We start from the raw sequence: 27,727 nt of genomic DNA, 5'->3' as shown, positions 1-27,727 counted from the left end.
TTTCTCCTTTTTTTCATCCATAGAGAATGCATAAAGCTTTTCTTTTACGCTTCATAACTTCTATGGCTTGATTTAAACTGTTATCCATAATGGTTTTTATGAGGAAATGGGGAGATCCATTGTTTGTAGATTGCATGCCAAACTCTATAATATCCTTTTGCTCCTTTTTTCAAACTTTGTAGGTAGTTACTATTATTGAAGTCTTGGTCCTTGACGAATGTAGTCGTAACATAATTAGGGGAGAATGTACAGGCTAGAGTGAGAATGAATATGGATGCTTTGGTGTTGTGACCTCCTTTTACTCTAGGTTTTGCTTCAATGTAGACATATGATGAAGAAACCTCACTATTATGTCTCCATTGAAGCTCGTGCCAAGCAATGTAGCCATCTTCCTGAGTCAATTCCTTTAAAAATTTCTTCTCAGGACAGTACTCAAGAGACCATTTTCTTGGTGAAGGTCTTAAAGCCTTTGTTCTATGAATAAAGGAGGATGGAAGCCTTGTTTCTTCCTTGGTTTAGGGCTTTTATTCTTGGGTAGACAAAATCCAATGCAATCTCTATTTCTTTGAAAGTGAGAGAGGTGGCCCAAACACAAAACAATTTATTAGGTATTTCCCTACAAGATCAAGTTCTATTTGAGTGATAGGGTACCTAGGATCATGGAAGCTATAGTTTGGGTATTTGGTAGTCATAGGCCAAAATTGAAGTATACTTTCTTGTTTAATTTGGCTATCTACAATTATAATGTCTAATTGTTGTTGTGGTGTGAGTGTATTTGGGAGGCAAACGAGGTTGGTATATACAGGTCTTTCCCAAGTTGGAGGTTCTAAAGATACAATGACATCTTTGGATAAATTCTTGTAAGCTTTGGAAGGTTTAAATGTGTTGAATTTTTGTATAGACAAATTTTGAATCCACAAAAAATATTAGGTTAAATTATTCTTTTGGTCCCTCTATTTGTCATGAAATTTCAGTTTGGTTCTCAAGTTTTTCGTTGTCTCAATTTGGTCCTTATTTTCTTAAAAATGACTCAATTTGGTCCTCACTGTTAACTTTGACCAAACGGTGTTAAAGTCAACGCCACGAGTTAATTTCTGGTTTTTCTGAATTTTTTTAATATTTTTTAATTTTTTTTAATTTTTTTTTTTAATTTTTTACACGTGTCACTTTACAGTTGTGCCACGTGCCACACCTTGACACATGGCACAACTATGAAGTGACACGTGTAAAAAACAAAATCAAAAAAAATCAAAAAAAAAAATCAAAAAAACCATAAATTGACATGTGGCGTAGACTTTAACATCGTCTAGTCAAACTAACGGTGAGGACCAAATTGAGTCATTTTTAAAAAAATGAGGACCAAATTGAGACAACAAAAAATTTGAGGACCAAACTGAAATATCATGACAAATAGAGGGACCAAAAGAGTAATTTAACCAAAATATTATTTATAAAAAGTTGATAGTGAAATAAAATATGGTAGTTACACGATATAATTTTTAAAATTTTAAAAGTTTCATGAGAAGATTTTCGCATAACATATGTTAGGAGACACATTTTTACTCTCAATTTTACATGACGAAGTACAAATGGCAATTAGTTGGGTAGTACCAAGCCATTACTTGACTCATACTTAAAAGTTTTATCTTCGTTACCCACCAGATACCCATTTAAAAAATATTCGCAAGTATTCATGGATACTACTTATAGAAAAAAGGTAACAAAAAGAAGGCTTGTCTTGCAGTTAGCGAGTATGAAAATCAACGAATATAAAAAAAAAAAAGGCTCATAGTTTTTTCACTTAAAATTTGAATTGTTAACTTAAAATGAATTGTTAACTTAAAATAACTAATTTGAATTGTTAACTTAAAATGAAATAAATTCAAAGTAGTTTTTTCACTTACTAGATCTCTTTTTTTTCCTCTCTATAATTATGATAGTCTTGCTTAAATTCAATTTGTTTGAAACAAAAAAATTGAAATCTTACCATGCAAACAAATCCTAACCTTCTACAAATTTCATGTTGTCCTAATGTTAGGCATGGACTAGAGAACTAGTAAATCCATTTTTTTGTTTTGATCTTACATGAATTGTGAGTAATTGGAGCTTTACATACATGTAAGATGTGAATTTTAAACCTAAATCAATTCTTTAAAATTGGTTTTTAAGTTAAGGTTTGTAGACATTTATATATTGAAATTTAGTCTTATCTATAGTCAATGAAGGATATCAACATACTCACCTCACACAAAGATATATACATATTAAATGTGAGACTAGATATAGGTAGTTCGATAGTAGTTTGATAACTAATGGAACAACAGACTTAACGAATAACAAACAACATAAGATAGACTCTAACATGACTATGATATCTGTTAAGAATTTGACTTTTAATCTAACTTAGCTTTACAAAATTGACTTGTAAAATGAGGTTTTGACTACTTTTATGTTTATTTTATCTTTAATCGATATGAGATCTCTAACAATGTAAATAGGCTTAGATGTTGACCTGATCCTTAAAAGTCACGATCGAGAATATTTTGTTTTCTTGTACCCATAATTTCTATTATCAACTCCATAATTTCTAAAATAATCATTATTAATACGTTCCCGAATGAGTTTTTTAGATTTTTGAAATATGATTTTTAAAATAGAATTTTAAAAATAAGATTTTCAGAGCAACTTTTCTGGAGTATATTTTGGCAAGAGATTTTCCCAAATAAACTTAATTATGCTACTTTATTTTCTCTTAAAAGTGGTAGGTATTTGGTAATTAACTTATTTTGAATTTTTTTGAGAATTTCTCCCATGTGAATAAGCATGCCTTATTTGTTACTCTTATTTAAAATAGAGTAAGGTGAAAAGCTAATAATAAAACATAATTCATCATCGCTTGCAAATGGTAATATATTTCCCCAAACCTTTATATGGACTAAGACCATTGATGACTTTATTTCCTAATGTTATGTAGAACGTGTAATATCCAATCCCAAGTTTTTGAAGTGTGTTGCCACTACTTGGAATTCCTTAATTTATTTCAACCAATAAAACACAATTCCTAATTTAGATTCTCTTATTGATTTTTTATATTATTTCTTTATTATATTATTAAAATACATTGATTTTGATATTTTCAAATATATTTCATACTCAAGAACATATCTGTACTTTATAATTTCTATATCTCAAATTAATAATAATATTATAAACTACATTGTGTTTCAAAAATTTTAGTGAATGGAACATTAACAGAAACATGATCAAACAATTATTAAGAAATAATTAAATTAATTAAATATTTAAATATGAAAAACAAAGGTGTGTCATTTTCCTGTGAAAAAATCTCAAAAAACCCAAAGGACAAAGATAATTAACAAATCTTCTCCTTCTTTATTAACTTTCTGCCATATGCAGAGGTTTAATTTTTACTATTCTTTGAAAAATATGAAATACAAAAGCAGAGGTTTAATTATTACTATTCTTTTAAAATATGAAATACAAAAGAAAAATTACCTTTTCTTCAATAATTAAAACGGTTCTCTTCACCAAAATTGGACTTGGGTTGTTCTGTTTTGGTAGGACACAAAATTTTTTGTGCAATTTTTGTCCAGCCCATTGGAGCCGAAATGTCGTCTTTTTTTATTTAATTTTCAAAATGTCTTGGGAGAGTCAGATAAAAAAAAAATCATTTTTTACATAACATAATAATTTTTTATACTATCTAATGTTTAAGGTGTATTTCATTTTTTTTTAGATAGAACATTACTTTATCTTATTTCTGAAACAAATTACATTTTACACACACACACCCCTAAAAGCTGTTGTTTTAGAAAATCATTTTTAAACATGTATAACTTAGATAATTTGGTTAATCTTAATATATATATATATGTTTTTAGTCAATTAATCTAGCATCAACACCAAACATAATTAATCGATAAGTTTTAAATAATTAACCTGAATTATAATTGTCTTTCTATCTATTCTTAATATTTTTGAAAATATTATTTCTATATAATCAAGTAGAACTATATCTTTGAAACTATCAATCTTCAAAACCCGAATAATAATTTCTTTTTATAAGGTATAGTTATAAAATGAAATCAAACCAATGCTCGTCAAAGTAAAATAATAGTATGCATCCATTGTTCAGTAATAGATACTCGGCAAACTAAACTAAGCAAAGTAAAATAATAGTATGCATCCATTGTTCAGTAATAGATACTCGGCAAACTAAACTAAGTTAACATCAATTGTTAAGTAATAGTTACCCAGTGGTAAAAAAGTTCTTTTTTTATTCAATCCAACAAACACAACTCTAACTTAATCATTTAACCATAAAAGTGTTTATTGTTTTTTATAATTCATCTTTTGAAGTTTATTTTGTCTGCAAGATGAGACGGTGTTCTTTGATATGAGGAATGGAGTTTAGAGGAAGGAGTGAGAGAAATGAATGAAATGATATGTTTCATTTCTTGCCCTCAAATTAAAAAGCAACAAGTGAATAAAAAAGAAATGAAGAAGAAAGAAAAAGAAGTGCTTTCATTTTTGAAGCACATGCCCCTCTTTAACCGAGTAAACAAGAAATGAAAAATGTTAAGGACTATGTAACATTTACCTATGGCTGCAAAAATCCAAAAGCTTCTTCCTACCCTCGACAATCTCATCAAAGAAATCATCAAGCTGTGAAATGATGTTCTCAATGCCAGATTTGAGGACCCCAAAACACATTCTAACACTCTCCACTCTCTCCCTCTCCAACTCCCCTCTCAGCTCCTCCACCGCCACCCTTGCCCGCCGGAACTCGTACAACAATATCCCCGACCCCGCGCCGCCCATCTCCGCCGCCACCCTCTGCCGTAGCCTCGCCGCTGACACCATCACCGCCGACCCTAGAAACAACCGCCCCCCTTCGCACCCTCCCGCCACCAACTCCGACGTCTCCGGCCAACAATACACCAACCCATGCAACAAGATCATTAGCAACATCGAACTCACATTCCTCATTGCATACAGAACTCCCCTGAAACCGTTGAAACCGTTCAGCTTCGACTCCACGGACACTCTCTCGTCCAAACGCAAACACAACGTCTGAATCCTCGTCTCCATCAAAGAACGGTTCTGCTCCTCCAACCCCAGAGCCTCCCTTCTACACCCAGATATTGCCCTCACTACCTGTAAAAAAAAAATAAAAAATAAAAATCTCCAATTTCAACCCCACAAAAATCTCATGACCTTCTACAATCACATTAGCATCAACATTCCAAAGTTTAAAATCAAAATCCAATCTTGATAAACGCCCAATCACAATTTCTAAATTACAGTTCTGTTCTTGTCTCGAGTCTTGCGGGTATACGTAAAAAGTATAATCGAAATAAAAATACCAGCGAAGATCATAATTACATATAAAAAAACATGATTAAAAAGGAAAAAACTCACTAAAATTGATGATTAATCAAGTTTGATCACATGGTGGGGGAGATTATAATTAGCAAAACGAGTGAATACTCTTCACCAATTGTAAAAAAAGAAAAAAGAAAAAAAGGAAAAACAGACCAATACAACTGATGCTGTCACAGTTACACAGGGTTTCTTTGCATGATCAAAACAAGTAATTTTAATACTGCAGGTAAAATCGTAGTGGTGATGAAGGAGTAGAATTTAGAAAGGTAGTTTGTTTTATTTAGATAAAGAAGTAAGTGGATGTTTGAAAAATTGGGTTTTTGGTGAAATCGGAAAGAATTATGGAAATTAAGGCGTGGGGTTGTTGAAGGTGAATTGAGAAAGAGAGGGGACCTGTGGGGAGAGGTGGGGGAGGGAGTCGTGGAGGGAGGAGGCGAGGGAGAAGCCGGCGGAGTAGAAGGGTTCGAAGTTGCAGAGGGCGTTTTTGAGGAGGTGAGAGGTTTCCCAGAGCTTGGAGGTTTCGTCCATGTACTCGTCGAGCCACTTGTCGCCGAGCGGGAGGTGGAGCGTGTGGACGAGGAGCGTGAGATGCGTGTGGAACGATCGGAGAAGAGAGAGGAGGCGCTGGAGGAAAGGGAGGGAGATAGCGTTGTTGTTGGAGACCAGCGTCCGCTCCAGCTCCTCCATCCCCCTGCTCACCACCGCGTAGAACCCACCCACGGTGTTTCCGTTCGACGACGGAGACGCCTCCATTGACGACGGAAGAAGAAGATGAAAAAGAAGACGAAGACGAAGAAGAAGATGATGAAGAAGAGGGAATAGTGAATGAATGGGTTTGTAAGGGTTGGGTTGGGGGCAATGATGGGTGTTTCCTGCAGAGGGGAAAGGATGATTGGTAATGTGCCATTTTCATTCTTTAAATGCCCACAGTCCAACACAGGTAAAAATCAAAATCCAAACACACTCTGGTTTTTTAAAATCAAATATGCTACACATATCATCTACTCAACATAATTATCACACACAAACACAGTACACTGCAAAGGCCAGAGAAATTCACAACTTTTTTTTTTCAATATTATTCTCATCAATTTTAACCTATTTTTTAAAATAAATCATTACTTCCTCTCTTAGAAAACTCTTTTAACGAATAGAAATTAAGTTCATTAAAAAAATAATTTATGTATTGTATAACCTCTTATTTAAATAATAACTTTAATTAAATACAACGTTACACAGAATAATATTAAATGCAAAGTCATGAAGAGTATATTGTCACTATTTATAGTTATCCGGAATAAACTAGGAAAGAAACCAAGATACACCATAATGCTAATAACAATACGAAAAAGAAGTTTAACAGTATTTGAAATAAATGCTCAAAGAGCAAGATAATACAAGGACTATCGCCCTAAAAGAAAACTCAAAGATAAGCGGGATCTGACCCAAGACGAACTAAGCAGCGGAATCTCCATCACCCTGATAACCACGGGGAGTTCTCGCATTTGCTCACATCAATAAATTAATGATCATCACAAAAAGAGAAAAATCACACATAAAACATACAAACAAGGAAAAAGGTAAGCTAGAGTAAAAAGGTTTTTATCATGCAATAGAACATACAATTTAAAAGTCAAGCGTACATAAATCCACCAAGCATGTAATGACCGACAAGCAAGACATACAAGCTATTCTAGGTAACCACAGTAGCATACAAGCCATATATGAACACGAAACAAAGCTAGAATACATAGACATTAAGAAAATACTAGAACCCTAACTTCCCTTACCTGGAAAAGCTACTATGAGGGTTTTGAGTACGAGCAGAGAAGCACCATAACTCCTATGACAGTTTAGTAAGCTGGAAACAGGGACACCAGAGCAAGGACGAGATACTACGGTTAGCCCTAGTTGGAACCGCGAAACTCAAACTGGAAAAGAAAGAGCATGGGTTGAAAAACAACTTACGTGGAGCAGAAAATGATTGAGATAGCTTGACCAAGATTGGGACCAAACCTTAGTAGAGCACGACTGTAGTTCTAAGAGAGAGTGAGGGAAACTGATTTCTGAAAAGTGGTAGCAAATGAGGGTGTTAGGCTGGTTTAGGGGCTTTGGATACCCTATGGGTCAGCCTTAGGCCCAACAAACTAGGGCAGACCTTTAAAATTAGGGCAGAAAATAAAGTGGACCTTACATGTACTATACTGCACGATAAGGATGGGAAAGACTACATACCCAGTCCCAACCGCCAACTAATATTCCTTGTACTATATTGCGCGGTTTGGATTGGGAAGACTACATACCCAGTCCCGACCGCCAACTAATATTCCTATTGAGTAAGTCATTTGTTAGCTATATAGAAAGACAATAGACACACAGATGCTAAAGCTGCCTACTTTAAACTTATGAAATAACAACTCAGCTTCTAATATCAAGGTATAAGTCTAGCACTTGGGCCTGGACCAAGCCCACACAATTCATTAATACTGAAAACTGATATTTGACTTTAAAAGTTCTCACTTACTTAATCGTTGGAGTGCTTTTTGAAAAGTAACCTCTAAAATGTTCTACTTAACAAAAGCATACGAAGACAAACTAAATAAAGTGAAAAAGTATCTGTCCAAGAGATTCTCAGGTTAGGGTAAGAAAAGATTCAAGTTTCATATATCATATCATTGTCCTTGCGAGAACAATTTGATTACAAATACTACTGGTTTCAAACTTGTATTGAATTTTTTTTCTTTATTTTTATTTATTTTAACTTATATTGATGATTTTTGTCCTTAAACTTCACGGTCTTTTCTATTTTAAATTTTGTATACAATTTTGTTTTTTAATTTAAAAATAAATAAGTGTACTTTTTCAAATTCAACTTAATTAAATTTATTAAATATATAAATAAAATTTTAGATTAATATTTGACCTATTTATCTATAATAATATATAAAGGGACTCTCTTGTGTGTTCACATCTCATTATTCTAGTTTTATCTTTTATCATTTTAAAAATTAATTATTTTATAAATAATTTATCTTTAATCATTATTCTAAAAATTTTTTTTGTCTTAAATCATTATTTTAAAAATTTCTTTTGTGTACATATTTTATTTTATTTATTTTATATTTAACAATTATTTTAAAAATTAATTATATATATTTTTATTAATCTTAATTTTTCTATAAAAAATAAAAAAATAAACACACATACAATAGTATACAATAGTATCTGTGTTTTCGCTAGTAGTTTTTAACAAGTTTTTACGTGAAGTCTACATGATTTAACGAATCTATGTTTAATCCATTTTTTAAATATATCATCCCTTCTTCTACTTTTATTTTCGAATACAGCTAAATGCATAAAAAAAAGTCCAATTTAATCCTCGTATATGTAAAAATATTTGATGGCAAAATACTACTGGTTCCAAATTTTTTTTTAAATTTGTTTCTCTATATTTATTTAATTATAAAGAGTGGTAAAAGAAAAAATAATGTGTCCACCGATCAAAAATTTTTCTTGCGAATTTGTTAAAAAAATTTGTAAGAAAAAACTTTTTTCTGCCATTTATTTGAGGAATCTTAATTGGTAGGTAATCCCTTTGTGGGTAATTATTTCTTACAAAATTATAAAATTTGCAAGTATTTTCTACAAAATTTGTTGCGAAAAGTGTTTTATACAAAATATTTTGTAAAAAAAAATGGTAGCAATTTCTTAAATTTTTTTTTCACAACAAAATTTGTAAGTATTTCCTAAGAAAAAAATTAAAAACAAAATTGGCAGGAAATATGAGTTTTTTTAGTAGTAATAATACACTAATACAATAAATATTAAATCATAATTTAGTATTATTGGAAGTGCATAAAAAGAGTAATTGTAACTACAAAAGAAATCACACGGATATTTCTATATTTTGAAGACATTTTCTCATATCATGTTCCAAAAACTAAATATGAAACTCCTCACCTATAATTATTCTTTAAATCTTAAGGAATGACTCCTCTCATTGGACAATTAGGTTATTAGTATCACATTTCTTAATACGTAAAGAAGTTGAATATATTCTTTTAAAAAATAAATCTATTTTTTTTTATTTTTCATCATTATATAATTTTTTTTCAGTTTAAGATTAAAAAATAATTTATCATAATCAAATAAAAAATTCAATGACACAATTACTAAAAGAAAAATTTATGATAATTAAATCACAATTAAAAATTGATTATGAAAAAACATAGTACATCATTTTTCTTTTATATTCATAAAAAATGAATATACAAAGGTTGGTGAGATTAAAAAAGATAATGCTAACTATTAAACTAATATTTTACTATCAAGTGAGACAAAAATGAGTTACTTTTTTCTTCAAGAATGGAAGAAAACATATGAAAAATGAGAGGAAAAATAATGAGTTTGTGTTTGACCTATTTTTTTCTTCATAAACAAAAAAGAAAATATTTGAGAATGGAAGATGAGTACAATATATGATAAATTCAATAGATAATGAGAAAGAAAATATAAAATATCTAAATAAATATTTTTATTTTTTATTATACTTTATTTTATATTTTATTATTCATTAACATTAGATTTTGTGTTATAAAAGAAATAAAAAGATATCTAATTTAATTTCCATCAATTCTTAATATTTAAACTACCCGTCGTTGTATTTGTTATACATGTATCTTTGATGAATATTTTTAAGTAATAATTTGTTAAGGGAGTTTCACCGAGGTACTCGTCCTCTTAACTTCGAATAGCATTGTGTCACTAGAAGACACTCTGACATTCAAGTTGGTCAAGTGCGTCAACAAACAATTAATGTAGAAATTAATGAAAGTGTAATTAATTTACCTTGTGTGACATATTATTTATATTATTATTCATGGGTCTTTATCCGGATGGGTATGGACCATAAGGCCCAATTACTTGTGGCTGGTTGTATGTTATTGTTGACGAATTTGATTGATACAATGTAACCTTACTCAGATAAAAAAAGGAGCAATACATGTAGATTGAGTAGGCCGACATGGATTCGACCAAGGACAATTCTTACCGAGTTTGGAATGACTTAATTATATATATATATATATATATATATATAATTATTATTATTATTTGCATCAAAATATTTTTAGGTATCACTTTATTATTAGATATAATTTTATATTATTTTTATTTAAATTTTCAATAATAATAATAATAATAATAAAAAGCGTAAAAAAGAACTTTGCATCATGAACGATGGTGTTCGATGTGCATAATGAATTATGCTTCATAAATAACTCATTATATAATGAGACAAGGTATGATTCACCTCCTTTCCAAAATTCTAAATTCAATTAAAGATATTGACCTCAAAATAATAAAGTTAAATCAATCATTTACTAAATTGCTTCAATTTTGATTTGGTATGTGGAACTAATATTCAAAAGGTCACACATCGTGTAAATTCAAAATCAACAAGTAGTTACTTGTGAATTCTATAAAATTATATATATTTAAATAATAATTCAAATTTTAATATAATTTCGTAATTCTGTGTAACTTTAATTTATTTTACAAGAAAAAAATTCAAAATTATTACAGTTATTTGCACTAAAATATTTGTAAGTGTTATTTTTTTCTTTGAGATTCAATTTCTATATTAATTTATCATTTTTTGGGCTAAATTTGCATATGAGATTTGTTTGCATTCATTATCCCATTTTAAAATTGTAACGGGAAATTGCTTACAAACTTAGTGCTTGTGAAATCACCTTCATTTATGTAAAATTTTGCCACTCTTCGTTATTCTTTTTTTTTTTCATGTAAGTTTGTATGTAAACACTATAAATTAACTAAATAAATTATTTTGAATTAATGAATAGAAATGAAATGTTTTACACTTCTCATTTATACATCAAGAAAAATTGTAAATTAATTCAAATTCAAATAAAAATAAATATGTAATTATTATAAAAATAATAGACATTTTTTAAACTTAAAAGTAATAAATGATTAAATATATAAAAACAAAAATCATCTTAAATCTCAATCAATGGAAAAATATTTGTTTCATATTTAACTCATTCATCTTTGTGATATCATTGTATAATTTTATTTTTATGGAATTATAATTTTTTAACCTTTATAAAAAAATGTTAACTACATATAGCAAGGATAGGAGCATATTTGTAAAGCTAATTGGGAGGCAATTAGCAATTCACCTCTCCCCTTTCCTTTCTGTTTGGCATTTTCCAAGCCAGTGAATTAGTTCAAATATAGACAATTTATACATTCTTCATCTCCTTTTTCCTTTTAGACAACGACCAAAGTTGGAAGTGTAAAGACTACAAAATATATTTTAGGATTCACGGTGTTTTTAAAATATTAACACTAGATTATTTTAATATTAAAATATTTTAGTATAAAAGAAAAATTTATAAATTAGTTTCATTATTTTTAAAATACATAATCTCTTTAAAAAATATCTTTTTTTAGAGCTCTCTCACATCTCTTTAGATTATCTCACTCCTGTTGCTCTGTTTGAAGATTTGAGATCGTTAGAGTAGTTCTCCCAATGAGTTTCTCAAATCTAGCTGAATAGTTTCTCAATTTGGGTAAGTAAATTTTTTTGCCTTTTTCATGGTTTGTCTTTCTCCTCTTGCATGTGAGTCTTTCAAACTTGCATGTGGTGTTATAATCTTTAATGGAATTCTATGTTGATTAGTGATCATAATGGTATGATCTGATCATATTCTTGATGATAATGATCATAACGGTACAATCTGATCATATTCTTGATGATTCTTTATGTAGATAGAGTATCATATGAGATTGGAGGCATTGAGCGATACTTTTGGCATTTATGTTATGATATTTTTTAGTTTTATTAAATGTCATACTTCTTGTTTTTTCTCAAACACTAACACAAAATATGCTTATTACACCACTATATTTATGTCTTTATATTGTTAAACGTGAAAAATGCATGGCGGTGTTTTTGTAATTAAGTTGTCAAAATTTATGTATGATCTATAAGTGTCAAACACAAAAGTTGGTTACGTCTGATGTAAAAACCAGTTTTACGTCTGACACTTATAAGTTAGAAGTAAATCTGTTAAAAAAAAATGGCGAACTTCTTCTTCCTTTCACTTGTTTCACTTTGCCGAATGGAAACCCTTGACCACATGAACAAACACATTGTGTGTCTGATAATGATTGTTGTGTGTCTAATGGTTGCAGTTTTTGCCATTGAGGTTGTTTTTTCTCATCTCTATGTGATTGTTTTACTTAATCCATATGATTCTAATTTTGTAAAATTCACTAAAAATAGGTAGAAAATTATTTTTGACTTAAATATTTTTTCTGTGGTAACTTCTATTAGGTTGTATTGAAAAGTAGAATGTTCACATCGACATATTAGTCACAAATTCAGAGTTTCCAAAATTTAGTGATTAAAAACTTCAAATGGTCTTAATTTTTACTGTGGACTTCAAATGGAGATACTCCAAAAATGAAAGTGGATGAAAATGGGATGAGGAATGCTACGGGGGATTGGGGTCTGGTATCGTAAAAATTCCATCATATTAGTACTTTTTGACGCATTCATACTACTTAAACAATTGTAAAACTATTTGTAATTTATTCTTGTATTGAATAAATATTTTTCATGTTTTAAAATATAAAAATCACAAACTACAAATTTATGTTTGTTGTCTCTATGATATAGATAAATTTACATTTGTTATATATATACCCAAACATAAATTTGTGTCTAATATTTTACTATACGTAAATTTATGTATTTTATAATTACGTCTGACCTAGGTCAGACATAAAAAAACCTAAAATATCATACCTAAATTCTGTTTTTTTTTTTTTTGTGTTAGCGAAAATTCATTTATGATGTAAAAAATTATCATTTTAGTTTTTTTAGCTAAAAAATTAAATAGGTTAATGGACATGTCAGACAACTATATTAACCCAACGAGACTTTTAAACTTACACATCAAAATATAAAAAGATAAAACAGAAATAACTAAAAGTAATACTTAATAAAAGAATAAGCCCATATTAAAAGGAACTTCGTATAAACAAAATTGTGTTGAATTCAAATACATAAACTACATAAACTCGTAGGACGAAAAATAATCGTGTTATTATTAGATGTTTAAAAAATTAGCAACATTTATTACTTATTATTTTATTAGTTAATTTTTTATATTTTAAAAATATTTACATCCAATCTACATATCTAAACATAATCAGTAGATCTGAAATCCAGTAATAATTAATGTGAGATTTGTGGATAAACATATTTTTATTAAATGTTTTATTATTTTCCTAATTGCATGTAAATTAACACTACGTATATTTGCTTAAACTTATTTCAAAGAATAGCCACACGAGTTTTGGTTGATTTACGAGAATTAAAAAAAGGTTAAAATACCTTTTTGTTTCAATCTTTGTCAAATTTTTTCAAATAAGTCCTAATTTTGGTTTTGTGTTCAAATAGATTCTAATTTTCGTCAATTTTGTTCAATTGGGTCCTTTTTTGCTAACACCGTTTAAATCATTAACGGCCATAAATAGTGACTGCCACAGGTCACTTCATGTTTTTTTTTTTGAATTTTTTTTTGAATTTTTTTTAAATGTACACGTGTCAACCCAGTAGCGTGTCATGTGTCACTTTGTGATTTTTTTGAATTTCTTTTTATTTTTTATTTTTTAATTTTTTTAAATGTCTACGTGTCAACCCAGTAGCGTGCCACGTGTCAAAGTCAATGTTCTATATTCAATTTGGTCCCTATATTTGTTATTTTTGTTCAATTTAGTCCCAAGTTTTGTTAACATTAACCAATTTGGTCCCTCTTCAAATTGAAACAAAATTTAATTTTTATATTAAAATTCACATTTTTTATTAAATATTTTTATATAATATATTAAAATTCACATCATTATAACTTTGATATAAAAATTAAATTTGGTCACATCTTCGATAAGGACCAAATTGGTTATTGTTAACAAAAATTGGGACTAATATGAACAAAAATAACAAATATAGGGACCAAATTGAATATAGAACATTGACTTTGGCATGTGACACGCGACTGGGTTGACACGTGGACATTTAAAAAAAATTAAAAAAAATTAAAAAAATAAAACAAATTCAAAAAACCACGAAGTGACACGTGGCACACTACTGTGTTGACATGTGTACATTTAAAAAAATTCAAAAAAATTAAAAAAAAATTAAAATAAAAAGAAGTTAAAAAAAAAACCACGAAGTGACACGTGGCAGTCACTGTTCATGACCGTTAATGATTTAAACGGTGTTAACAAAAAATGACCAAATTGAACAAAATTGACGAAAATTGGAACCTATTTGAACACAAAACCAAAATTATGACTTATTTGAAAAATTTAACGAAAATTGGGAAAAAAATTATTTTAACCTAAAAAAAAAGTTAGAAATGATGACGTTGCTTATACCTGTGTGTTTCGTAATCTACTACTACGGCAAACAAAATAGTCCTTTGAAGCCACAGTAGTTAAATCAATTATTAACATTAGTTCCACTATGCTTGATTTTAGGACAGAACAAAGAACGAAGCATTTGAATATATTATATATTGATTCAAAATGGGTTCTTGAAAGTTAGTAGTAGTATCATTGGAATTGTATATGATCCATAGCACAAAATAAAGAAATAAAAATATAGGAATATGGTAGAAAAATGATTTTGAAGTATATATGGTGGGTCCCACAATACGTGTGAGTGTGTATGTGGTGTGGTAACATAAGAAAGAAACGCGTTGGAATTGAAATGATCGTGATTAGTGGGTAAGTAAATGATGGGCACAAGAGGGTTTGTTTAGTGGAAAGATAAATACCGTTAGTATTATTTGTTTTATTCTCTTGTCAAAGTACAGTGTGATGTGTGTGTGATTGATTCTTCTTCTTTCTCTTCTCTTTCGGGGCAGTTGGGAGAGTGGGGAATAGGGGACCATTACCAACCAAACAACGTAGATGGATTAATTATGTATGCACACAGGTTGTACTGCTGCAATTTGTTTGCCTAAGACAAGTGCTCGTGGGCTTTCGTAGAATGGGACATCATACAAGCATGTTGGTCTTCAATGACTTCATTCCAAAGTGAATCAAAATTAGAGTTTGACACCTTTACTCGGATTCAAATTTTCTCAATTATATATCCGTGGGTTAAGTAGGTTTTTAATATCTAAACTTTCACGCAAAATTAAATTCGTCATTTTCTAAAATTTTGATATATTTTAATTCTTAAATTTTACAAATGAATTAATATAATATTTTTAATTTAATTATGTCAAATTCTTTTATCGTATCAAACATATTTTTTAGTGGATATTAAAGTGAGAACATGTCAAACGTTATAAAGAACTCAAATACTAATATGAAATGCATTTACTTTGTGTTTAATGAGGGGTTTCAACAATTTCAACAAATTAAAACATCTAGTAATTGAATTACAAATAATTGAATTCTATTCATGTCTTAAATAATTAGTTTGCATTAAGTAATTGAAATATCTTACATTTTATTTTTCTTGTTTGGATAAAGCAATTTAAGTTCTATTTTACGTTGAACTCAACTTTATCTTTGTGTCTAACTTAACTTAGCTCAACCTCAGTTGGTTCGACCTAGGTCGATTCGAATTGATTCGATCTCGAATCGATTTGACCTCAATCAATTTGAACTGGTTCGGCTTGAGTTTACTCGAGTCAACCTTCAACTAGGGTATATTGGTTTAAACCTTATGTTTAGGCTAACTCAAGTTGACCTTTAGCTCGACCAACCTAGCTCGAACTTCGACCATGGCTGACTAAGTTCAGAACCATCTCGTCTAGACCTTTGACTTAGGCAGGCTCAACTCAACCTTCGGTCCGAGCCGACTTTGCTACATATTTTCCCCTGACCGACTAAGCTAGACCTTCGGCTTGGGTCGACTCTACTTGACCTTGTGCTCAGGCTGACTTGGCTCAACCTCTGGTTCGAGCCAACTTGGCATGACCTTTGGCTTGCGGCCGACTCGGTTCAACCTCCAGCCTAGGCCAACTCAGCCTGGTCCTGACTCGGCTTGACCTTTGGCTCGCGGTGGGCTTGGCTTGACCTTCAGCCCAGGCAGTCTTTGCTCGACCTTCAAGTCGAGCGGGTTCGACTCGACCTTTGGCGCAAATTGAGTCATCTCGACCTTCTATCTGACCCGACTTAACCTTTAGTACGAATTGAGTCATCTCGGCCTTATGCCCGACCTAACACGACTTTTTGGATTCGTGGATTTTTTTCTCCTAAGCAATGAGTAATTTCACAACTTGAAAATTTTAGTTTCCTTCATTTTTGAGTGAATTTCAAAATCTACTATTTTAGTTATTTGAAATATCTTCATAAAATTCCTCAATTTCAATTTTCTTTTAATTTTCTCATCTAAACATATCATTTTCCTTAAAAAAATTTCAATTTCTTCAGATAGAAAAATTATTCTCTTAAATTGTCTCATTTAAACACAAGTTTTTCAGATTAATAATAACGCGACATGTTACGTCTGGAACAAAGGAGATTAAAGATAGTTAACAAGAAGATCAAATCTGACTAAAGATAGTTACGTGGGTTTTCCTTTAAAGATTAATAAGAACGTCGACTCCTTAACAATATGATTAAGCAAAGAATGATTTGGAAAGTGAGGTATAAATTTTTTAAAATGCTAGCTTCTACTAAAATCTACCTTTATTATATTCATGTAAACGTAATTTGATTTTCCATGGAATTGTAAAGGTTGAAGAGAGGTGAATTAAAGAATGCGATGGATGAAGAGAGAGGTTCCATTGTGGGGTGTGTGAAAAATAAAACATGAAGGAGATGGAAATGAAGGTTGTTTGGTCAGAAGGGGTAGCTGTGTTTTTTAGGTTGATTCACGGTAACTAAAGGTGCGGTTTCCTCGTGCGGATAAGAGCAGAGTGTGATAATTCATGTGGGATTCGATGAAAATAACTAAAAGGAACAACCAAATATTTTTTGAGTACGATGGGAACCTTTTTGTAGGACCATGTCATTGACTCAGAGAGTGAACACATTGGAGGGAAGAACTTGGCCCCCCCTCATCAACTTTACCCACAATGTCCCTGCACAACAGTTTTTCAGTTTCCTCACCTTTCATGGATAAACATCATACAAACCAATCATAACATTTATTCTTAAATATTTTCTTATTTTTCAATCGACCTAAAATATTCTCTTTACCTAAAATATTATTTATAAAATAACCTCCACTTTATCAAGTTTTAATGTTCATCAGAAAAAATATTTATGATTACATTGTAACAGAAATTATGGTGAGGGTGAGAGACAGAAACCGGAATAGTAGCTATTATCTAACCAATTGATGAAGCAAGGTGGGTTGGGTAAGGGTAGCTTCATAAGTGTAATATTGACACGTTGCTTACAATATTAATTCTGAGTTTAATTGGGTTCTTATGGGACCACCGACAGCACTTACTTACATTCTTCTTCCCCTTAAATTCTGATAGGGAGATTTTTTTAAAACCCCACTTTGGTTTAGTAGTTAGGACCATTATAAGTGTATTGCAAACTAAACCTAAAATGCTTCCTAATGTGTTTTCATGTCATTTGCTTTGCTCCCACCAAAACTTTCATCTTTAACATTCCCTTAAATTTGGTCATAATCACACGCCTCTCCTCCATTAATTTAACATTCTTACTTTGGTACTTCTTATTTCACTTTTCTTTTTTCAATTTTAAAATTATTATTTTCGTTAATTTTTTTGACACTATTTTAACTACAGATTATTCTTTAGCAAAAAGGGTCAAAAGATTGTAATTAATTTCTCCTTATTTGGCACACTTGTTACAATTCTAAGTTGAAAATCACTTCATTCCCGTTCAGTTTTAGGGTTAAAATCCATTCTAGTCCCATTCACTTGAAATTCCCCCTCTCCAATTTCCCTCGTAAGACTATGCTTAGGCAAGTTTGGGATGGTGAGGTTGTGGACGACGTTGGAGCTTATCATGAAGTTTGGTGTGTGCTTGGAGGTCATAGAATGAACGTTATTTGTGGTATTCTTGGTAGGTTTTTCAAGAAGGTAAGATATTTTGAGTGATTCTATTTCTACATGTAAAGTATGTGTAATTTGGACATTTAAGACAGGGAAAGAATCACACTCAAGTTGTGATATCTGAATTTATATATAGATTTTACCAACATGATTTTACAAAAGAAAAAAAAACTAATATAGTTACATGATTCACACCAAGAGAAAAGATGTGTAATTTTCTCTATGAGAGAAGGTTTCTAGTAGATTTAAAGTTGAAATAGAAAGATTTGATGAAGTCTAAGAGTTGAATGAGTAAAGACCGAAAGTTGTCAAGTCAAATTTCAAGCACAAATCAACTACAATGCACCAGTCCGGAATCAAACCCAAGTAGGGTATTATTCTACCACTAGACTATTGGTGCTTCATGATATTTGAAAACAATGTGAAAGATTGGTTCTTTAGTTTCAAATGTATGAATTATATAAACATGACTTGTTATAATTTACTCCACTATTGAAATTAAAAGACTAACATTAATCACTAACAAGATTTCTTAATCGCAAAAAATGAAGAAAAAAAGTTGAACTTAGAATCATTTTCTTCATCATCGATTTGTGAACGATGACATTAATTAATTGACCCATCAATTGAACAAACAGTAATCATCACAACTTTAACAACAATGCACTAGTCAGGAATCAAATTAGACATATTTTTTGTGTGTTTTAGAACACTTTTTTTGGGAGCTTTGACTTCTTTAGTTTTTGTTGTGAGTATTGAAATGGGTGAAATGCCAAGAAGGTGGAAGGGGGGGGGGTTGAATTGGCTAATTAAAAACTTAGGTAACTTTTGAAAGCTTAAAACAATTTTAACTTGAATCAAATCAACCACAAAATGAGGATGTAAAAGCTACTAGATTGCACACTTTTAATCCATCAAAAAAAGGGACAATCGGCTAATTTCATTAAACAGTTAATAGTATTATGTAAATCAATAGATCAAAACATAAAATCAGTCGACTAAAAAATTGATAAATTTGTAGAAATTCGAATTTGCAGCATGAAAGGCTTATCAAGATTGATTCAAATTAGTAATACAAATATGAGCCAAGCTTCAGATTATGCTAGAACACACAAGAACAACTAAAAGATGATTCAATTTAAATTTCTTGAACTTTAAAGCATAAAACAAGAGAGAAGAATTAGAGGCAAGCACAAGAACATATGATTTTTATATTGGTTCACTCAAATGTGAGCTATATCCAGTTTGTCAAGGCAACCTGAGCCTGACTTCCACTATTTTAAAAGACTTACAAAATCCATAAGATTACACTTAAAAATATGCAAAAATACAACCTAAGACCCTTGAATCACACAATAATCAATACAAGCACAACAATACCACTCTTGCAGACCTGGAAAACTACTAGGAACCACCTAGAAACTTGAGAGAGATAAAACCTGAATGAAGGCTCTCCTTAGCCTACTAAACCTCTTCCTCTAAGTTTCAAACACGAGGCATGATCAACACGTGAAACACCAAATCTTCACATCTTCATCAATTTAATCATGATTCAAACATGTTTCAATGCAATGGCTTTATGTATCTTCATCAAATCTTCAAGCACTAAATCATCAAGGTCATTTATGCTAACAATCTCCCCTTGATTTGATGAAGCCAACCTCAATTGGAACAACCTCCATTGAATTTTACTTGGACACATGAATTGATGAAGTGCCATCTAAGCATCATCTTCCATTTCTTGCTTAAGCTTGTGAATCTAGAAAATGTTTCCAAAAGTTGTACATATAAGATAATGTAAGACCCGTGAAAATTAATTAATTAAATAATTAATTAATTAATAAATGCGGGTAGAAATCGCCTTTATGACATTAATTATTGTTTAATGTGATGTGGAAGAGGTACTAGCTCAAATGGTTGAGAGTACTTTGATTGTGTGAGAGGACTTGGGTTAGAGTCCTATGTATGCCAATTATGTGTTGTTGTTTTATTATTGATTTTTAATAACATGTATGAATATGGAATTGGTATTGTAAACTTATCATGTTTGGAGTGAACCTTATTTTTAAAAGTGTAGTTTTGGAGGGAATATGAGAGGGCAAAAGAAAACTTGGAAGGGGAAGCCAAAAGGGGTTGGAAAACACACTATAATGACCCCTAAATAGGAATTAAACTCACCATAAAGTCAATTTTCGTTTTAACCTTTAAACCCTTAATTAAGACACCTATAAAAGGCCATTTTAAGGAAAAAGAAGGGTTTTGGCAGTGCTGATAATTGGCTTTTGAGAGGAGCACGAGTTCTGAGGGTGTGAGAATAGAATTGAAGGCTGAATTGGGGGAGTATGGAAGAAAAGAGTGGGCAACAAAGGAACATTCTCTTTTTCCCCAAATTGAATCAAGAAGTACAGGTTAGGGGAGCTGGTCTTAATTCTCGTGTTTTTATTTAGGTGTATGAATTGGATAAGTTGTTATCATGAAATTCGTGTGGTATGTACTGTAATTGTGAATTGGTTGGCTTGACATTTGGGGTGCAAAGCCTTTATACTTATATTGGGTATAATGAGGGTTTTGGTATGGAATTGGGTAAGGATGACTCAATCTCGAATTGGGGTAATGTGAATGGATGAAATAACATGTCTTATGTTTTCTAGCCATTGTTTTATGCTGGGCAATGATCGAATTCTGTTTGGTATGTTTTGTTGTGTGAATTGGGCAAGGTTAGGGTGAATTGAGAGCGTGAACAGACTCGAAACACTGCAAGTTTTGCCCAAGCGGGTCCCCCCTCGCCTAAGCGAGAGTTGTAGAGTCTCACTTTGGGTTCTGGTTCGTGGTTCTCGCCTAGGCGACTAGGAAAAGAGTTGAGCGACATGGTCTTTCGCTTAGGCGAGAGGCACTCGCCTAAGCGAGATCGCGAGGAAACTTGGGAGGTTTGAGTGCGATATCTCACCCAGGCGAGAGATTTTGAGTTCTGAGCGATGGACACTCTCGCCTAAGCGAGTTCTCGAAGTGCATTGGTGATTTTTTTGTCGAATACTCATCTAGGCGAGGTTTGTGTGTTGTTTTGGGCGAAGGTGTGACTCGCCCAAGCGAGAGGATCTCGCCTAAGCGAGATGATGTGTTGATGCTACTGTTTTAAGCTCGCTCAGGCGAGGTGAGTTAGCACAAGCGAGACTGAGGGCTTAGCTTGGGCGAGAGTCCTTGGCTTAAGCGAGTTTGTGCGAATTACTATGGTTGTGTGTGCTTGGGTGTGTTGGTTTGGCTACTTTTTCCTAAGTATAGGTAGCATATGCATGTGGTATGGTGTTTGGGCTTGAAGGACTAAGTCCAATAGGGGTCTGGGATGTGGTTGATGGTTGGACACATGATGGACATGAAATTGGTTGAGTTCCCGTCGGCTACTAATGGGCGAGGAGTCCTTAGTATAGTGATTACATGTGTCGGGCGCACGATGGGTAAGGAACTGTTATGTTCCCGTCGGCTACTATTGGGCGAGGAGTCCATAGTATGGTGATTGTGTGCGTGCCAGGGTCCAAGTTGAGAAGACTTGGATGTTTTACTACAGACAAGGAGTCTATAGGGCAGGACTATGAGCGAGATAGGCTCATAGGGTTGGACCACGAATGAGTTAGTTTCGTGGGAGCATAGTGAAGTCCCAAGACCTAGTTCATGCATATGACTCATGAAGGACTATGAGGTCATGGTTGGGTAATTTGATAATGAGATATTTAATTATGTTATTTTGGGATGGGTGACATATTTATTTCATGTAATTTGTTCAATTATTGTGCATAGCTCACCCTTTCTGTGTGTGCGTGGCGATGATCAGATGATTCGTTATCTGAGAGCAGATGATTTGACAGGTGGGCCAAGAGATGCATAGACTCAGAGCGATGGATAGCTGGGGATTTTTGTATATATGTTTATTATTTTGGTTTTGAGATAATTTTGTAACATTTTGGGAGCCATTTAAATTTTATTTCAGTTTTATAATTATAGACTCCAGTATTTATTACATTGTATTACAATTTTAAATTTCCCGTGTTTTTGGGAAATGGTTTTATATTAAATGCGGTCTTTATTTTATTTTGGGATTTATTTATTAAATATTAGTAATATTCCTTAGGGATGTTACAGATAACAAGAACACAAATGAACATGCTCTCCTTATCAATAGTATGGGTAATATTTAGAATATGGCTTGGCATTTTCTTAGTTCAATTCCTTTAATTTCCAATTTTAGTGATCCAATTTTAATGATTCTAATTTTTCTCCCCCTTTAGATTCATCAACTAGAAGTAAAGTAGTCAAGAGAACAAGAAACAAAAATTTTACATTAATGAAAGCACATAATACAGTGGACAAAAGTTGAAATAGAGAAAAAAATAGATACAATTAACAGACTGAAATAGAAATCAACCAATTAAAAAACTGACAAAACTCAAAACAAAGCAACACAACAACACGAATGCAATGCATGATCCTAAAAGCCAATACACTCTGTCATCCTGAGCATTGTATTGGTCTGGAATAATGTTAGCAGATCATGAATGTCATGGATTTAGCCATCCAAATCATTGAACCTCTCATTGCAAAAAGGTGTGATGTGCATCTTGAAAAACATTGAGTTCATACAGTTGGTAAAGCACCATCCTCTTAAAACATTGAGTTCATACACATGGCCTCTGTCCTTTAAATGGTTATAGGCTACAATGTCCATTGGTCCAGCAGTGGGCTCTTGTTCTTCCTCTTGATTTGCTCCACTTGGGCCAACTTCATGGTCATTGGCACCACTAGCTGTAACACCACCAATTCCTCCAACAGTCCAAACATTACCAGCCTTGGTAAAGTGCATCTTGTGTAGATTAAGATAGGAGGCCTGATTCAAGATCCCAATTGACTCTTCCAATTCATCTTCTATATCAACACCAAAGTACTCAATGAACTTGGACACCAACACCACATATGGCAGCCTAAAATCTGTGAGTCTTTTGGGTTTGAGCATGTGATCACGAAGCACAAAAATCTAGTCCACTTACACATTGTGTTGGATATAATACATGAGGATCAAGTCTTCCTCATTTAAGGTAGAACAGTTACTTCCACGTGGAACTATGATTTTGGTGATGATCATAGCAAGAAGCCTTTCATCCACCTTGAGACCACCAACATGGAAGTTCTTGATCTCAGGCCTCAAGCATTGTCCATAATATTGCACTTTTTTGAACTCTTCCACAACACCAGTTTCACCTTTCCTCACTTGAACTCCTCTTTGCCTATGTTTAGCAGCATCCTTCTAAGCCTTCTTGGATATATCCATTTGAATCCATTTGAATCCCTTTGACACTAGACAACGGAGCATCATTCTTGAATTACAATTTAGTGAAAAATATGTTCACCAAGTCAGGGTATATTTTCCCCGATAGCTAAAGAAAGGTCTTCAACTTTTGATGCTTGAGTTGTTGAAGGAGAGTCCCAAGCCCTTTAGTTCTTAGCCATGAGTATCTCAGCACCTTAGGAATGTTGATCTACTTCCTTGTCATCTTTATGAGGAACACTTGAATGTTGTCATCATTTCCTTAAAACCAAGCTTCAATTCTCCCTTGGTGTTCGTGATTTGGAGAATTAGGAGTGGGAGGAGTGGAGTGTTCTTCATTAGATTGAACGTTGCATTGTTGACGACAAGTCATGATGACTACAAATGTAGCTGTTTCTAAGAGATGTGGATGTAAATGCAAGTTTTCAAGTGTAGTATTTATAAATGAATACATTGAATGCATAATCAATCGATTAAATTGTGCATATTTATTTTAATTAATTCTGTTTAGGTTACCAAAGCCATGTTAATCCATCAAATTACAGTATCTCATTAAATCATTATGTTTCCAATGAGTTTTTATGAGGGGATTAATCAGTTTAGATAATTTAAGGTGCATACACATTGGAATCACATAACACATATGCTTTATGGTCAATGCATCAGAAAAAGCAACATATAGTAATGGTTGTTGGGGGTAGTTTATACCTGACGACAAGATGCTTGCTTTGATTAGGTCAACTTTTGAATTTATTTTTTTCAAATATTTGCAGTTCAAGTAAAATCATCTCATAGATTTTAGAATTCAACAGACTGAAAATTCATCAGATCATAATTCTCTGCACACAGAATCTGGTTAGGTAAAATCAACACATAGATGAGAAAAATCAATAGATTAAAAATCATGAAATTGAACTTCCTATATCCAAATACCGTTTTAATGAAATCAATACATAGAATTGTAAAATCAACAGATTAAAAATCGAGAAAGATTATGTTTTCTACATACATTGGCATCTTAAGTTAAATCAATGCATAGATTTGTAGAATCAATAGACTGAAAAAATTGACAGATCATGATTTTTGCACATAGTGGCTATTTAAGTGAAATCAACCTTAGATTTATAAAATCCACAGACTTGAAAATTTGACAAACCATATTTTTTTTGCAAATAGTGACTGTTTTAAGTGAAATCAACCCATAAATTTATAAAATCAATAAACTAAAAATTTGACAGACTATATTTTTTACAACTAATGACTATTTTAAGTGAAATCAAGACATAGAACTAAAAAATTAACATGCTAATTATGAAAGTTTTCAGTTTATGCACACATTAGCTTATTTGAATGAGATTAATGCATGGATTTATAATATTAACATGCTAAAAACACATCAGACCACATTTTTCATGTATAATATGCCTAATTTAGTTCTTAGCTTGTTAAACCTATCTCGAGCTAATGGTTTTGTGAATAAATCAGCCAATTGATTTTTAGTTTTAACAAATTGAATTTCATAATCTCCCTTTTCAAAATAGTCTCTAAGGAAATGATGCCTAATTTCGATGTGCTTGGTTTTAGAATGTTGTATTGGATTCTTGGTTAAGTTGATAACACTAGTATTATCACAATTCAAGGGTACCTTCTTTAACTTTACACCATAGTCCATGAGTTTATGCTTCAACCATATGACTTGAGCATATTGATGTCCAACTACTATGTATTCAGTTTCAATAATGGAGAGTGCCACCCAAGTTTTCTTTTTTCTATTCCATGAAATTAGGCTTGACCCAAGTAGGTGACATGTTTCACTTGTGCTTTTCCTATCCAATTTGCACCATGCATAGTCAGAATCTGAAAAACCACTAAGAGTTATGTTGGAATCACTTGGATACCATAATCCAACATTAGTTGTTCCTTTCTGATACTTGATAATCCTCTTTGCAGCTTTAAGGTTTCACTTATTTGGATTGGATTGAAACCTTGCACACAAGTACACACTAAACTGAATATTTGGCCTAATTATTGTTAGATAAAGCAAAGAACCAATCAAAATAGTTTGTGGCAATTGGACACAAGTACACACCAAGTTGCTGCCCAACCTCATCTACATCCATAAGACAGTTTGTGGCAATTGGAGTGGCAACTTCTTTGCAATCCTCCATTTTGAACTTTTCAACAAGTCAAAATAGTATTTTGATTGGCTTAAAAATGTTCCTTGCTTGAGTTGCTTGACTTGCAGCCCTAGAAAGTAGGTTAGCTCACCCATCATGGACATCTCAAATTCACCTTGCATATCTACAACAAACCTTTCACACATAGAGTTATTATTTGATGCAAAGATAATATCATCAACATACACTTGAACAAGTATAACATCACTTTCATGTTTTCTAATGAAGAGTGTTTTATCAACAACACCTCTAGCATAGCATTTTGATAAAAGAAAGTTGCTTAGCCTTTCATACCACTATCGTTGTTCTTGTTTCAAACTATACAAGGCTTTTTTCAATTTGAAAATATGATTAGGATAGACGTGATCTTCAAAGCTAGGAGGTTGTGATACATACACTTCTTCATTTAAGAAACCATTCAAGAATACACTTTTCACATCCATTTGATATAATTTAAAGTTACACATGCAAGTATATGCTAATAGTTGTTAGTTTTGAAATGGTGAGTTTAGCCAAGAGGGGGGGGGGGTTGAATTGGCTTTATAAAACTTTTTCGAAAACTTAAATCTCTTTTCAATTGAATCTAATGGACTGGAAAGTTTGGATGTAAATACAACAAACCAGTACACTTTCAGTCGATTAAAATATAAAACAACAGACTAAATTGTTCTTGATGCTATGAAATAGTCGATTAAAAAGGCAATTCAATCGGCTAAAATACTGGAGAATTATGCAGAATGCAGAATTTGAGAATTCAACTCAAACACCAATCTTTTATATAAAAGACATGTTCCAATCAGTATTTATAACAAGTATGAAGCCTCAGATTACACAAGAACGCATTAAATCACACCAAAGATCAAATTGCTTGGTTTTCTTGAGTTTTTTTAAAGAGTTTCAAAGAGAGTGAGATGAGGGAAAGACGAATGCACAGTTGTTTTTATACTGGTTCACTCAATCACAGAGCTACATCCAGTTTTCTAGGACAACCTGAGCCTGGTTTCCACTATATTCAAAAGTTTTTTGAATCAAACACTAAGATTACACTTTTGAACACAAAGCATACAAGATTTTTGACTCACACAAAAATCTAGAACTATAACCTATAAGAATCACACTTGTATACCTGAAATCACATCATGCAAACCATCCAGAGGCACAAGAACATCCAAACCTGATGGTGGTTGTCCCTAGCACACCATACATGTGTTCTTCAAGCTACTCACAAGCCAAAATGCCTCCAAAATTAACCAAGATCAACCAAGAGAGAGAATGTTTCTGAGAGATGAATGACAAGGTTTCGTTCAGAAAAACTCAAATTCGCACCTCTGCTCGCGAAAACACAGCTTATATAGTTTTGGTTTAAGTGAAAATAGTCAATTGAATTTTCCGTACAATCAGCTGATTTCACCTGACTTAAGTGAAATCAGTCGATTGAAAAATAATTCAACTGACTGAATGCATTCATACCAGAAACTATATACAACAAGCCTTTTAACTTGTTAAAACCTATTTTAACAGATTAAAAGAGACATACTAAGGCACACAAGACATTTAACCTATGTCATAGCCTATCAACAATGTATACCACTAACACATTACATTTAACATGTTATATACATATTTAACACACTAAAACTTAATCTTTAAGAGGATCTTCCTCAATCTTCATCAAACATTTAAGATCTTCATGCACATGGCTTTATCAATTCTTTACTTCAAGCTTGCTTGTGCAAACAATA

General features: G+C 31.9%; 1 protein-coding gene across 1 annotated transcript; it reads right to left on the bottom strand.

Moving 5' to 3' along the window:
* Positions 1 to 4,453: 4,453 nt before the first annotated feature.
* LOC114193067 lies at positions 4,454 to 6,373 on the bottom strand. The gene is made up of 2 exons (XM_028082767.1): positions 5,800 to 6,373; positions 4,454 to 5,178 (listed from the first exon to the last, which is right to left on the bottom strand). The coding sequence occupies exons 1-2, from the start codon at positions 6,157 to 6,159 to the stop codon at positions 4,618 to 4,620; spliced, it is 921 nt and encodes a 306-aa protein (XP_027938568.1). The 5' UTR covers positions 6,160 to 6,373; the 3' UTR covers positions 4,454 to 4,617.
* Positions 6,374 to 27,727: the final 21,354 nt, after the last annotated feature.

This window comes from Vigna unguiculata, chromosome 8, assembly GCF_004118075.2.
Source record: "Vigna unguiculata cultivar IT97K-499-35 chromosome 8, ASM411807v1, whole genome shotgun sequence".
Taxonomy (NCBI): Eukaryota; Viridiplantae; Streptophyta; class Magnoliopsida; order Fabales; family Fabaceae; genus Vigna; species Vigna unguiculata.
Note: the sequence above shows the minus strand (reverse complement) of the source record. Positions and strands in the feature narration are given on the sequence as shown.